This window comes from Cotesia typhae, unplaced genomic scaffold (genome assembly GCF_013202065.1).
Source record: "Cotesia typhae breed Kobodo isofemale line unplaced genomic scaffold, CoteBio_Ctyphae contig_44, whole genome shotgun sequence".
Taxonomy (NCBI): Eukaryota; Metazoa; Arthropoda; class Insecta; order Hymenoptera; family Braconidae; genus Cotesia; species Cotesia typhae.
Genome location: NW_027423753.1, coordinates 6,594,494 through 6,609,721, shown reverse-complemented (window position 1 = coordinate 6,609,721; position 15,228 = coordinate 6,594,494). Strand labels below are relative to the sequence as shown.

Below are 15,228 nucleotides of genomic sequence, written 5' to 3'. Positions count from 1 at the left end.
TCTGCTCTCTACTGTGAGAACAAAGCACCTTCATCGAGAGCCGAGCTTAAACTGACGTTCTTCACACTGAGTCACTAAATTCGCGTCAGTAAAATTTAGCTTGCGTCAGCCCACACCTTTACCTGCTTCACTACTGCACTCTAGTCATCTAGTATTTTCAAAATAATACTTAACCAGAAACTACTGATTCTACTCTACTATTATTATGTATTTATTAAATAGTTATCACAACGTGGGTATCGGTATTCTCAAAATTATACAATAAAACATTTAAAATCCGAAATTCCAAAATTGTGGAAGTAACGTAAATTTTCAAAATGGTAATATTTAATTAGATTCCTGAACAATATGCATCAATAGTACTGTTAAATATATAACTCATTAATACATGAAAAACATTAACATCAAAACGATTCAATTTACATGTTTCTCATTAAAATTGTTTGAAAAGCATTATTAATTTTATTGACATTGTAATTAAGATATGCAACTTTATAACTTTCCGCTTTAAAAATTGATAGTTCTTAAAGATTTTTCCGTTTCGAAGATATTCAAAAAATAAGGCCCTTCGGCAGCCGGAATAGAAGTAGATTTTTTTGAAGTTACCAAAAATTTGCAGATCGTAAAAATGAATATTACAGCAAAATTTCATTAAATAGTCATACTTGAGTAGGTGATTTTGGGTTAGAGAGGAAAAAATATTGTGAAAATTAAACAATTATTGAATGAGCTTTAAGATACACTTTATAGAAATTTATAAAGTGCATCTGAAAGCTCATTCAATAATTCGATATCGTCAACGATATCTCTGGAACACACACGCGTGCGCGTATACAAACACACATACATACATACCTACATGCATGCATACATACATACATACAGACATACATACATACTAGGGTGGGTCAAAAAAATCGAATAATTTATTTTTGACTTTATACTCTGAAAAATAGGTTCGTAGACACCTAAAAAGAATTCTCTCCAAGTATAAGCTCTTAATTATAACGGGAAGGTCCTCCGCTTTGCGGGTTTCTATTTTTTTCGAATAATCAGATAAAAAAATTTATATCTCGCTTCCAACTGCTTGGAAAAATATTCCGTGGCATAGATTTTGTGAGAAATTGAATGCTTTACAAAAAGGTCTCTTATGACTTTTTCAAAAACTCAACCGATTAAAAGATATTCATAGTTGAAGTTTGGCTATTTTAAGGAAAATATTCGTTTTTATTATGAATTTTATAAGTCGATGAAAAAAATTATTTCGGATTGCGGAACTCATGATTTTGTAGGAAATTTACTGCTCTACAAAAATGGTCTCTTATGATTTTTTGATTAAGTGAAGCCGTTACGAGATATTCATCGTCAAACATTAACGAATATCAATATTTCCAGTTTTTGATCAATAATTCGATAAATTTTAATTTAAACTATGAGTTTCAGGAAAATTTACATAAATTTGAGTTTCGATCGATAAAGAAATGTTATAATAAGTTAGATAAAGAATTATTGGAATTATCATTGATTTTCCTTGGAGAAATGCCTCAAGAAAAGATTTCTTTCAAACGTCCTGGTGCTGTTCATCATGCTAGATGGATGGCTAAGGCCATTTATAGTTTGAAAATGTATCTATTCAGAGATGAATTCAAACTCTCTCAGAAAGAATTGCATGGTCTTCGTCATTTCTGTATTTTTATAGTCACATTGTATTTACAAGCTTGGTTTTCATCAACTTCTGCAACAACTGCTGCTTATCATGACTTGCAGTTTATGAAAAATTTATTGGAGTACAAACATATCAATCCTTTGATTTCTTCAGCTACGTGTGAAAAAATGATTTCGCACTTATGGTATTTGAGCGATGAACTTGCCATTTTATCACTGTTTGACGATGGCGTTCCATTAGAAGTAAAAAAAGTATTGTTGAAGCTGTTAATACTCGTGAAGGTACAGATTCTAAAGCTAAAAGATTTGTAATTGCTAAAAAGATTTGAATTCATTGGCGCAGAGAACTCTGAGTGACTTTGTGTCTAAAAAGTCATTAAATCTTTTCAAAATCTTCGATCTACCGTATGACTTTCTTGATGTCGATGTTGAATTATGGCCTACTAATGAGAGTTATTTCGAAAATAAAGAATACTTTCAACAACTAAAAGTTGTCAATGATTCAGCAGAGCGAGCTGTTGCATTAGTCAGTGAATATAATCAATGCTTGACAAAAAATGAAGAACAATTCCAGTACTTATTGCAAGTTGTCAAAGAACATCAAAAACATTCCCAAATTGTAATAAAAGAAATTATTTATAGTAATAGCGTACTGTTATGTTAAAAATATAGACAATTATATTGCAATTGATAATTCAATAAAAATTTATCTATAAAAAAGTTAAATACTGGTTGTTTCTCACTTGATTCAATACTTTTCATATTAAATTTGACAAAGAAATATGTCATTCACTTCAAATTAAACTAATCATTGGCTATATGTCGAAAAAAAAATGCTCTAATTTCTTGTTTTAATGCAATCAAACAAGCTCAAGACTGAAAACAATATTAAAAAAATTGTTTATAACATTTCTTTATCGATCGAAACTCAAATTTATGTAAATTTTCCTGAAACTCATAGTTTAAATTAAAATTTATCGAATTATTGATCAAAAACTGGAAATATTGATATTCGTTAATGTTTGACGATGAATATCTCGTAACGGCTTCACTTAATCAAAAAATCATAAGAGACCATTTTTGTAGAGCAGTAAATTTCCTACAAAATCATGAGTTCCGCAATCCGAAATAATTTTTTTCATCGACTTATAAAATTCATAATAAAAACGAATATTTTCCTTAAAATAGCCAAACTTCAACTATGAATATCTTTTAATCGGTTGAGTTTTTGAAAAAGTCATAAGAGACCTTTTTGTAAAGCATTCAATTTCTCACAAAATCTATGCCACGGAATATTTTTCCAAGCAGTTGGAAGCGAGATATAAATTTTTTTATCTGATTATTCGAAAAAAATAGAAACCCGCAAAGCGGAGGACCTTCCCGTTATAATTAAGAGCTTATACTTGGAGAGAATTCTTTTTAGGTGTCTACGAACCTATTTTTCAGAGTATAAAGTCAAAAATAAATTATTCGATTTTTTTGACCCACCCTAATACATATGTATGTATGTATTACATAGTATGTATTACATACAGACAGACAGACACAGTGACAACATTACGGGGGTAGTTAGGGAAGCTCGATGTGACCTTAAAACGTGGAGATCTGATGAAAACTCAATTTTTGTGAAACGGGGTAAAACCGATAACTTTCTGATTTTTGAAGATCTTCGATTTTCTTAGCGGGAAATTAAAAATTTATTTTTTTAACTCATTTGCCGACGAGTATTAGAAATTGATACTAGAGACTAAGGTATTTATTTGAATTGCTAAAAGTTAAAAGATAATAAATGGCAGAAACAAATAATAAGCTTAATGATACATTCAAAATGGAACATAGCCAGACTTGCCAGACTGGATTTGTACTCGTTCTACTTTAATTTTAAGTCAAATCGACCACATTGCTATGGCATCTGACATGAGTTGGCATTATATTTGTTTGTATAATATATGTATGATGAATTTATGAATAAAAACTTTAACTTACTCATAGGATTGGACGGAGTGCATCCCATCAAGTTCCACAAGTCTTCCTGATAATCCAACATTGGTATCTACAATCAAATCAAATCAAACAAAATTTTTATTCACTCTATTCACTAGCTTCATTAAACTCGAAAATGTAAGACTAAAGTTAAATGGAACAACAAAAAAACGAATTGAAAATAAATGAGAGATTAAAAAGATGTCATTCAACTTGGTCATAAAAGTTGTTTCCCTTGACTATGGAGTATTATAAAAAAGTCCATTAGGTAATAGAAACAAGAAAAAGTTCTAGTTGTGTGTCTGGCCTTTAGGCTATATTTTTTCAATGGCGATGAGCTGTAAATGTAGGTGGGAAGAGAACAATCTCTGTGAATAGATGACTCTCTTTTCACAGACAGGTGACAGAGAGGTGTACATGTGTACACACCTCTCAATGTTCGTTTTAAATCTATGAAATATTTACCGGAAGTTTAAGAAAGGTTAGTGACTTTTCAAAAAGCCACTGACCTAAAATTCGTAATTTGATCCATGCAATTTCAGTTCGAAGTTATCAATTACAGTATTTAGATTTCATTTGAATTTATTTAAATTAAGTTTTATTGCTTTCTCTATCTAAACAAAGAGAGGAAAGTCATGTGGTGCGTGGAAAAGCAAGAAGAAAACCCGCTTTTACACGCAGAGATAAGAATAGATATCTTATTCCTATGTTAGAATCGTAACCATTACCATTCTCAACAATAAATAAAAATGATTGTTTTCGAAGCTAAAGTTTCGGGAGTCAAAACTTTTTTTTAGAAATTTCTTCCTCTTTAAGAATCTTTTTGTGATTTTTGATATCACCGTTAGTTATTGAGTTATTTACAAAAACTGATATATTTTATTTTGTTGATGTTTTTTGTTAATAACAAATTGAAATTTCTATCGAACGACAAAGCAACGACATTATTTTCAGAATGAAATTCCACATTGAATGAGTGATTGTTCATATTTTTATCACAATTAGTAAGATTGTTCTTAGGAAGCTTACACACGATTCTCACAAAAATTTCCTTTCCCCTTTAGTCTCTGGCCGTCCGTTTTTTACATAAGAAAAAAGTTAAAATCTAAAAATCTGCGTCGCTATAGTTTGTGCTGATTATTTTTAATAATTTTAAATAGAAATTATAAAGATAATTGATAATAATCAAGTAATACGCGTAATAAAAAGCATGAACTACTATTATAAAATATCATATAAAAAAAAATCAAATTAAATTTGAAAAAAAACTTGTAACCTCAAAAAACGATTCTGCTTACGGTATATACACACTCGGTAGTCTGACTTGAGAACGGAACTTGGCGCCAGATTCTACCGAATCTGTTGATGAGATTTTCAAATAGTTAAATATGTTTTTTAGCTTAGAAAATTTTTCATTCTAATCATTTAATAAAAATAATTTTCTATGGTCCGTATTTTAAATTAGACGAGTTTATTGAGCTTGAAATTATCTATTGCGTGTAAAAAGACATTTAGTCACGTTTTTTTTTTATGACCAACAAATTTCAAATTTAAAAAATTTCAACTTGCGATAAAATTTATAATTTCTAAAGCTTCTACATTACTTGAAATATTTAAACGACAGTTTTGTAAAGAATCATAAGGCCGGTAAAAAGTTGGTGTATGGAACAAACTGATAAATTCTCGATTTAAGAAATTTTAAGCAGTTTAGAATTATATCGTAGAAGAATTAAATAAATCAGATTTATTTTCTTCAAGTTAAGTGTTTTATGATCTATAAAATTGTTGTGACGAATGATATTGCAAAAGTATAGTTTTAATTATTAAGAAAATATATAAATGGTTATAAAAAGTAACGTCCCACACAGAATAGATCTGATGAAAACTCAACTTTCGAAAACTGGAATGAAATCTATTACTTCTCGATTTTTTGAAAATCACACAGAAAAAAACAATTAACTTGAACCAAGAAAATAATTTTTAAAAAGTTTATCGTCTTGATTAGAGTAGAAAAATTTTTAAACTAAGAAAGTATTCTTGGTTCAAGTAAATTTAACTTTATTCAAGATTTTCGTTTCGATTCAAGACAATGAAACTCTTCAGAACTATTGTTTTGATTCAAGAATTTTGCTTTTAATTCAAATTAGTTTTTTTTTTTTTTTTTTTTTTTTTTTCAGTGCATTGATTTGATTTCCATAACGGGAAGTTAAAAAAATTAATCAATTAATGATCTTTTTGAAATGATTTTAAATTTTTATCCAAAATAAATCTTCAACATAACGCTGAATAAAAAAAAAGTATTGAGAAAAAGAAAAAAGTATTGAAAAGTATCGGATTCACTAGAAAACCAATACTTTTAAATACTTTTTTCTTTGTCTCAATACTTTTTTTTAATCAAGAAAATGACCTATTAATTTATGACGGAATTTATTGATCAAATAAAATTTATTGATTTAAATCTGATGGCAAAAAATTGATAAACTAGGTTACACAATTGATCCCAATCAGTTATCCTCGATTATTATTCAAGTTATCTATGATTCAATTTGACAGTTTCAATTATATAATACAATTAATTTATTAGTTTTTTAATTTTTACTCATCCGATGTTTCTTCCATTATTACTAAAAAGTATTTATAAATATTAATGAAAACATTTTTGATGATTCTACGAGTAGCAAAATGCATAATTGAGTAGACTCTAAAGACTGATTGAGTCAACGCGATGCACTTAAGTACACACAAGGGTATTAAATTGATAAATTTGCATAGTCCAACGGACTCACTACAAGTATACATATAGACTATACAACTAGTTATTCTTGAATTATAAGAATTATATGCATGTATACTGAATGAGACTCAAATTATGATGAAGCGTGTATGCGCGCTTTACACATCTATTTATAGTATTATAATAGAGCAAAATAGATTACGGCATTAGTTGCTAATTATAATAATCGTTATGAGAGAAAAAAAATAACGATGATGATATTTAACAGTATTAAAAGTAATTGATAGACTATTCGCGTTTATATGAGACGACCGAAGAATATCATGACAGCTTGATTGCTTCCGGTATGAGACTTCCGGTTCGTGACATCCGTCTAAGACGGTCCTCAATGATCTTAGAACCTTAAATTGTGACACCTCACAAAATATAATAAATTTGGGACGGTATCAATTACATTTAGGTAGAAATAAATTTTGGTTGAAGGAGAAAAATATTTTGATATTTTTAAATCGTTTTATCTTTCAAGTTTAAAAATAATTTTTGTTCGAACATTTTGTCAAATTTATTGTTACAAGCTGTTAAATTTTATCGAAAGATTATCACTGCTGTTATGAATAAAGAGGAGGGGTGCTTTAACAGGCCTCGGTTACGTTTGAATAAAAAAAAAAAAAAAAACTATGGAGGTTCGAGAACATTTATTGAGCCAAATAAAATGCATGAATGCCAGATGAAAGAAAAAAGTCACTAGTATATTGGCGGGTAAAAAACCAGTATTAATCAACAATAGAAAATAATTTATTTTTATACCAAAAAAAAATTTTCGATATAGCTTTTAGAAAATATTCTATTAATATAAATAAAAAAGATTAGGAAAGCACTACTGAAAGGAATTAATGCACTGAAAAAAGAGTTTTTTTCCACCTAGAAAATTTTTCCCTCCAGTAAAGAAACTGGTATACTTGTGTGGAGAATACCAAAGTTTTTTTCCTACACTGAAAAGTATAGTGATTTTTTAAAAAACTACCAAAATAAAAGTATGGCCAGCTTAACCTCCCCTAGTCAGAGGGTTTTTTCAGTACAGTGAAAATACCATAAATTAACGCTAAATTGATCATAGATTCACCGTCAAATGTTTATAAATATTTAACGATTCGACCGTCTTTAATAGATAAAGTTGTAAACGATTTTTATCTTACTTTTATAAAACATTCATGGTTATTACACTCCATTTGATCTTATATTTTTTTGTCAAGGCTTGAAAAAATAATCAATCTACAGTCTTGTAATTAGCACTTCACTTACAGATCTCTGACTGTACCATTCTATCACGAAAAATTAATCGGTAAAAATAAGTAAAAAGCCATTGAATAAAGGAATATGATAAAGACAACTATGTTTCAAGTTATTAAATAAGAAAGTAAATACCGGATAAGATTTATCAATAGATCTAATTATAAATCTTAATAAAAAATTATGATTAGATGCTGAGTATTAAAAAATTATAAGAATAATAAACACGTATATTGAAAAATATATGAAATTAATATTTTTATATTTTAGAGTGTGACAACATGCTTTCTTATTGCACAAATATACTTGGCATCGAATTCAGGTTATTTTAATTTAAAGGATTTAGTACACGCAAAAACAGTCCGAGTAAAGAGCTCTGCTTGAAGCTATTTATTGATAAGATAACGGAATGAAATTGTTTTTAAATGAATTTATAATACAAAAGCTTTGTTGCGTTATAGTACCGATGAGTCATTAGATTCAATAATGCATGACTTTCAAAAAATTTATTTAATAAAATATATAATCATACATCTGTAATAATATTACCGTAGGGAATCCTCTGACCTGTTTTAAATAACAAGCATAAACTAGAAAACGATTGATATTTCAACCTAACGGATTTTCAGCTCTTAATGTACTGTTTATTCTATATATCATGATAAAACTGAAAACACTAGCTATCAATTTGTGGTTATTTATTATGCACTAAATCTTATTTGTCCATGAATAAAAGTGTACCACTAGTTTATTTTTTATCGGAAAGTTTATAAACTTAAGAGGAATCAATCAAAGTGAATCTTCATAAAACCAATTTTTTTTCCACAAAAATCAATTTTCATAAAAAAATAGTATTTGAATTTGTAAAATTATTGTTTCAGTTTGAAATAAATATTAAATATATCATTCTTAATCTGATAAATCTTAATCAGTTAGTTCATACAACAACTTAAGTCAAAATTACGTACATGAAGCTGGCCATAATAACTTAGTCCAATCAGATTAATATTAGCTATTAATTTAGTGCTATTTTTATGCTAATTAGTTGCTAGACTCAATAATTTTTTGCTTCCCTAAGAACCGGAAAATTGGAAACATTGCTAAATTTTTTTGGAAATTAGCATTATTATGTAGTCCAACGTGAGTAAAGCTCGTGAAAGATAATAGAACAGTAGTTACTAATTAGTTGCTCAATGGAAAAGCCCTGTTTAAAAATATTGATTGAAAAGAATTATAAGTGACGAAATCCGAATTCTTTTCAATAATTTCGATTCTTTTGTTTGTACATAGATGTAAATATACAGTATGCATGAAATGACCGCTTGTCAACTCTTCTCAATCAGTATTCTAAACCAGAGAGCAAATAGAGTTCCGGAAAAACCGAAGTCAAAATTAACTTTTGTAAATTTAAAATTTTTTTTTAATAAAGAGTAGGAAAGTAAAATTTAAACTTTTGACAAGAATAAAATTATTTATTGGATGACAATTTGAAGAAAAAAATTATGACGTTGTAATTTTTGTATTTTTGTATTTCACATTAAGGAAGGCAAGTAACGTCACTGCATAATTTTCTCGCAAGTCTTCATGCATAGGGTAGTTTTAATAATCACCATCCTATTTCTTAATGCTTGTATCTCTAGATTATAGAGAAATATTTATGTTATATTAAATAATCCAATATTTAATGACCATTAATTTTTTTTTTTTATTTTACAACTTATGACACATTGATAGACAGAAAACTTAAGTTGATTCAAGAAGAATAATAATAAAACAAAAAAATTATTATCAAGACAGTTGTCTTGCAAGCAGATATGTTGCCTAAAATACTTTTAAAAGCGTTCAAGATTTTTTCAATGGTACAAAAAATAACAGAAGTTTTGTTCACAATTATTTTATTTTAGCTGATTTATCATCGTTACTAAAAAAATTAGGATAATAGTAATTTTACTATTAGAATAAACAGATATTTATCGAAAATATGGCATACTTTCATCTTCGAAAGTAGCTAAGACATGAAAATCGAAGCTTTTTAATGAGTTTTCATAAACATTTTACAACAACACGTTAAGTTATTGCCTTTTGAAATTTATTCAAAAAAGAATAACTAAAAGCATATAATTATGAAAATTTTAAATTGATGTCGTTTCTTTAGTAAGCGATTGAATTTGCTTATATTTGAACTTAACATTGATAATCTTCTAAGAAATATAAATGCTAACTCGAACTTAGCTAGGTATATCGCGTTATATCGTGGATAAAATATAATGTGTACCCTTTTAGAAAACAGGGAGTAATTTATTGAAGATAAAAATTCTTGTTATACAACGAAAAATTTCTTGTCCACGTATGTTTAAAAAGTCACTAAAATTAGTGTATATACATCACAGATATTTTTGAGAGTGTTATTATTATTTTTATATAGGTAAAGATTGCTAAATTGGAAAACTGTTCCTAGCATTAATCGAAGTTCATTCAATTTTCGAACAGCTATAATGAAGTTAATTTCGAAACAAGCAGTCTACGCTTAATTTACAAAAAAAAATCGGTAGTAATTTTGATCCTAAAAACTAATAATCGAAAACCGATTACCGGTATTTATTGCCATCAAAAAAACTTTCCAGTATTACGCTTAAACTACGCTTTGACATACAGTAACTGATATTACATAGGATAATAAAAATTTCTGCACACTGAAAAAATGGTATAATTATAGCTAAGATATTTCCTTTAATACACAGAAATGGTAGTTAGTTACGGAGAATTAGATCTCCGTTTATTATGAAATCAACTATTTGTTCATTTTAAATAGACGAAATTCTTGACGCAATTCTACATATATCAATAGTTAAGATAATGATACTTAAAATAAAAAGTGAAATTCCTAAATTTAATAATATGCACTGAGAAAAAAGTATTTTGATAATTAGAATACCAAGTATAATCAAATGAGTATTCTGATTATCAAAATAAGTATTGTGATTAACAAAATATACGGTATTTTGATTATCAAAATACAAGTGAGTCGAAGACCTATACTCTGTGCAGTAATATTATAGTACATGTTTGTCACTGCGGTCGACGTTTTGAGACTACAGTAATTTTTAGAGATTTCCCGCCTATTGAGTGTTGTATACAAGTTCAGTTCATGTGAGTCTATGTATAAAATAAATTTATAATAAAATAATTAAAAGAATAATTGTGAGTAATCGAACTTTACCAACCTTGATGGAGTCTTGGGTTAGCGAAAAATTAGATGAATGGGATTTAGGATCTCTTATAAAAACTTTTGAGGGTAAGTATATTAATTTTTAACTAACCTAACCTTTCTACGACGAATTTTTCTATAATTTTCTTTAAATGTATAAATAAATGTTTTCAAAAATTTATTAACCGTACATTTTTTTAATTTTTATCAGAAAATCTTTAAATATTCACTATATTTAATGCCCGTCTTTACTCTACAAACTAAAAGTAATCTATTACTCGCAGGAACCCAATTATTGACAGTTATTATTTATTTCATCGACGAATATTTAGAAAGTCCTATTTATTAATTCTCAAAATTTACAAAATAAAACAATTATTAATTAATAATGCAAAATAATAAATATGCATAAATCAAAGAAATTTTTTTGAGATTAATGATATTTTTTATAAAAATAGCTTTGAAAATTTTAATTTTAAAATATTGAAACGATCAAACGTATGACAATTATTTAGATTTATTATTAGTAAAATAGTTACAAAAAAATACATTTCTAAAGAGTTTAATTTCAAGTTTTTTTTTAAATTTCTGCACTTGAAATTTTTTTCTTGTTAAAAAATATTTATTTAGTTAGTGATATTTTAAAAATGGCTAGAAAGTTCACCAAATTTATTTTAAAAAGATAAATTATAATGGTTTATTTATAGATGAAGAAATTGACAGAGATGTATTTAAAAATTTAACCGAAGAATTGGTGAAGCAACTCATTCCAAAAATCGGTCTTCAAGTTAAATTCCTGACAAAATGGAAACAAGAATTTGGTGCTGATAATTTGAATAACATCATTTCAAATGATAATTCTAATTCTCAGCTAGATTTCTCAGGTATTCATTTATGTTGATTTGGTAGAATCGATAAATTATTTTACTGATTATTATTCAATTTTCACTTGATCATTTCAATACTTTTGAATGCCTATAGTCATCATTTTTATTCCATATTTCAGGAGTGATTATTGAGACCGATCATGAAGAATTCTTAAATTTCTACGATCCTTTAGTTTCTGTTTCCGAAAATTTAGATTTTAGTTTAATTGACTCTGGGGATTTAAGCCCCAACTTGTCTACACCTATAATTGATCTTATTGATGCCTTAAAATCATCAATATTAGGAATCGGTGTTTTATATTACTATCGATCTAATCATTCTTTGACAGATAACCTTAGAAATGATTTAATGGATGTAATATTAGATTCCGAAATGCGTACTTCCCCGCAATTAGTGTAAAATAGATTTTATTCTTTATTTTATCATCCATTATTATTTTATTGTGTTACTCACTATACTGAGTGTCACTTACTATATTGAGATTCTTCTATACATTTCCAAAGATTATGATTTTTTCGTTATATTTTATCCACATGCTTAATTATTTTCAAATTTACAGGATTACTCCCGCACGGTTCAAAGAATTAGCTGCCTTAATTGCCAAAACATTTCCGACAGAGTCTGAACATTCGTACTACGTGTCATATAATTACGACTCTGTCACTAAGACTAAAATTTTGGCAAAAGGCAAATTATTTACAAGATATAATAACGTATATCGATCACGCATTCTTTCAAGTGGAGGTATTGTGAGAAAGAATACTGGAACAAAAAGAAAACGGGAGGAGCGAGCTGTGGATCGTGTTCAGTTAGCATTTCATCCTGACTTATTTTCTGATAGTAAGTAATTAAACCTTTTCAGTAGTTTGAATTTTAGTTTTTGTAGAAATAAATTAATTCAATTTATTTTTATTTTCAGTAACTGACGACGAGTTTCAAGAAAAGGACAACTGGTTGAAGGAAAACATTGACCCTTGGGAAAAAGTAGTTAAATTATGGTCTGATACGTCAAAGAGGAGGATTTATAATTTGATTTCAGATTCTTCAATAATTAGTTACATCGATTTATATCCGGTGTTAAAGCACGTAACTCAAGGGCCTAATTTAGTAAGACTAAAAATTATACAATATCTACAATACATACAAATATAATAAATAATTATCCATTTCTTATTTTGTTATTGTAAATTTGTTTTAGATTGATATTGACTTCACAACTCTTTACGCGGATAAGACGAAAAATTTGATAAAAGGATTCGATTTACTTTCCAAACAATTAATTGGACTCTGTGAGAAAAAAAAAAGAAAGCCAGAAGGCGTTAAAGAGATTTTGGGTAAAATCAATGCTTTAACGGGATGTACTGATAGCAATTCAATAGGTATGATCAATAATAGCACTGTATTGCGTTTTTATATGACAATATATAAATTTTCTTATTTTTTTTAGACCTAAGAAGAATCCATATTTTAAGACTCATACCATTGTTGCTTCCGATTCCACCACCTTTTCCAAGTCTAGTTGCGAACGATCCACCCTGGCGCCTCAGCAAAAACGAAGTTCAGCAGTATTTTATTATCATAGTTAAGGTATAATAGATATAAGTACATCACTGAGCAGTGTATTTATTTGGAGTTTTTTTTACAATGATATTCCTCTATGTTCATAATTTAATTATTTGTCATTTAATTCAATTACAGACAGATATACAGTTAGTTGTAGAACTTAAAAATCGTCGAGAGCAATTGAAAAAATATGGTTTGAATGAACAGCCAATTGTGTCAATAGTGGGAGATAATCAGATTAAATCCTGCAACATCCATATTAATGAGAAGAAATACTCTTTATCATCGCCACTTGCAGCAGTTGATATTGCCTTCAAGAGCTTTTATTCGTTTCAATTAGATTACCCAAAGGAAGCAGAATATCCGTGGATTGTACTCCAACACAAGATTGACGGTTTAAAAGGAGAAAGAGACGGAGCAGTGATACCGAGTATTTCGACATTTCTTTCGGACTTGAATAGTGTGAAGTTTTAACAAAAAAAAACTAAATAATTTAAAACTAATTTAACTAATTTAAAATGGCCGTTTGTTTTCTATGTCACAATAAGTTTTCTTTAGATTTACTACATCTTCATTTTAAAACTGTTCATTATAAAAATAATGAAATTAAAAAATATGTTTGCGGAGAAAATTCCTGCAAGAGATCTTTTCATATTTTCCACTCATTCAAACGTCATTGGCTTTCTAATCATCAATTAGAAGAGAATGCAGTTGAAGATCAAAAATTGGATTCAATGATTTCTGATAAAGATAACGAAAAAAGAATAAGCTCAGACAAATCGCACATTAAAAACTCGAATGAGCCGGTCAATTCACATAATTCAACAACGACTTCGACAGTAAATACAAATAAAAATAAAAATACGAACTTTCAAGTTCACCAAGACTTACAATAGTATATTACACACCGAGGGAAGTAAAGTAAGAAATGTCTCAGATCACATGTAATTGTTGGCCCAGGCGAAGCCGAGGTCAACAAACATGTGATCTGAGGCTTTCTTATTTACTTCCCGAGGAGTGTATGCTATTTTTTTGCTCGACGAAGGCAGAAAGTGGCAACTTCATTTAGCGCAGCGGGCCGAAAGTTGACGCTTTCTGCCCGTCGAGCAAAAAAGTAATATTTTAAGCACAAGTTTGAAAATGTACAATACACCAGCAGTATCTCGAAAACAAGTTCAACTGTTTTTCACATCCACTATATCTATAATTAATGATGGGTTAAATACAATTACAAATGAGTTATTAAAATCATCTCCTGGTCCAGTCGATAGCATACCTTTTACCACTGTGACAAATTTGTTTAATTCATTTTTGGCGGCGTTTGACGATGTTGATACCGAGCATAAACGAATTAAACTTCTGAAAGACAAAGATTTGTATTTTGAAGCAACAAAATTTGTAGTTGGTCAAAAGATCCGAGGTGTCAAACAAACTCGAAATAATGTACCTATAAATGTATCCATAAAGGATTATGCATATCAATTTCCTCTACGAATAATGTTGAAAAAAATTTTTGAATTGCCGGACGTTTATGAAACAGTTTTGACTTATGTGGAAAAATTAAAAAATGAAAAATTAGTAATTTTTAATTTTATACAGATTTATGGAATCGTCAAATAAAAAATTGCGGGTCAAAATTCATTTTACCAATATTATTATTTTGTAATGATTATGAGACTGGCAATGCGCTTGGTAGTCATTCTGGGACGAATAAACTGTGTGGATGTTACATTTCACTGCCTTGCTTTCCACCACCTTATCAATCTTCGCTTGCATCAATATTCCATGCTCTTCTTTTTTACTCAAAAGACAGAGTACAATATGGAAACACATCTGTATTCAGATTGCTCATTGATGAACTGAATCATCTTGAATCAGACGGTTTGGAGCTTGATTT

The 15,228-nt window shown here is 28.4% G+C and overlaps 2 protein-coding genes across 3 annotated transcripts in view; one reads left to right on the top strand and one right to left on the bottom strand.

Moving 5' to 3' along the window:
• LOC141528510 (uncharacterized) overlaps window positions 1-15,228 on the bottom strand; it is a 105,993-nt gene that overhangs the window by 53,457 nt on the left and 37,308 nt on the right. For both annotated transcript variants that reach the window (XM_074244590.1, XM_074244587.1), the window contains exon 2: window positions 3,652-3,718. The gene's annotated coding sequence lies outside the window, so the exon portion shown is untranslated. The remainder of the gene's footprint in view (window positions 1-3,651; window positions 3,719-15,228) is intronic.
• LOC141528718 (uncharacterized) lies at window positions 11,599-13,829 on the top strand. The gene is made up of 5 exons (XM_074244914.1): window positions 11,599-12,608; window positions 12,688-12,875; window positions 12,967-13,147; window positions 13,216-13,355; window positions 13,467-13,829. The coding sequence occupies exons 1-5, from the start codon at window positions 12,275-12,277 to the stop codon at window positions 13,803-13,805; spliced, it is 1,182 nt and encodes a 393-aa protein (XP_074101015.1). The 5' UTR covers window positions 11,599-12,274; the 3' UTR covers window positions 13,806-13,829.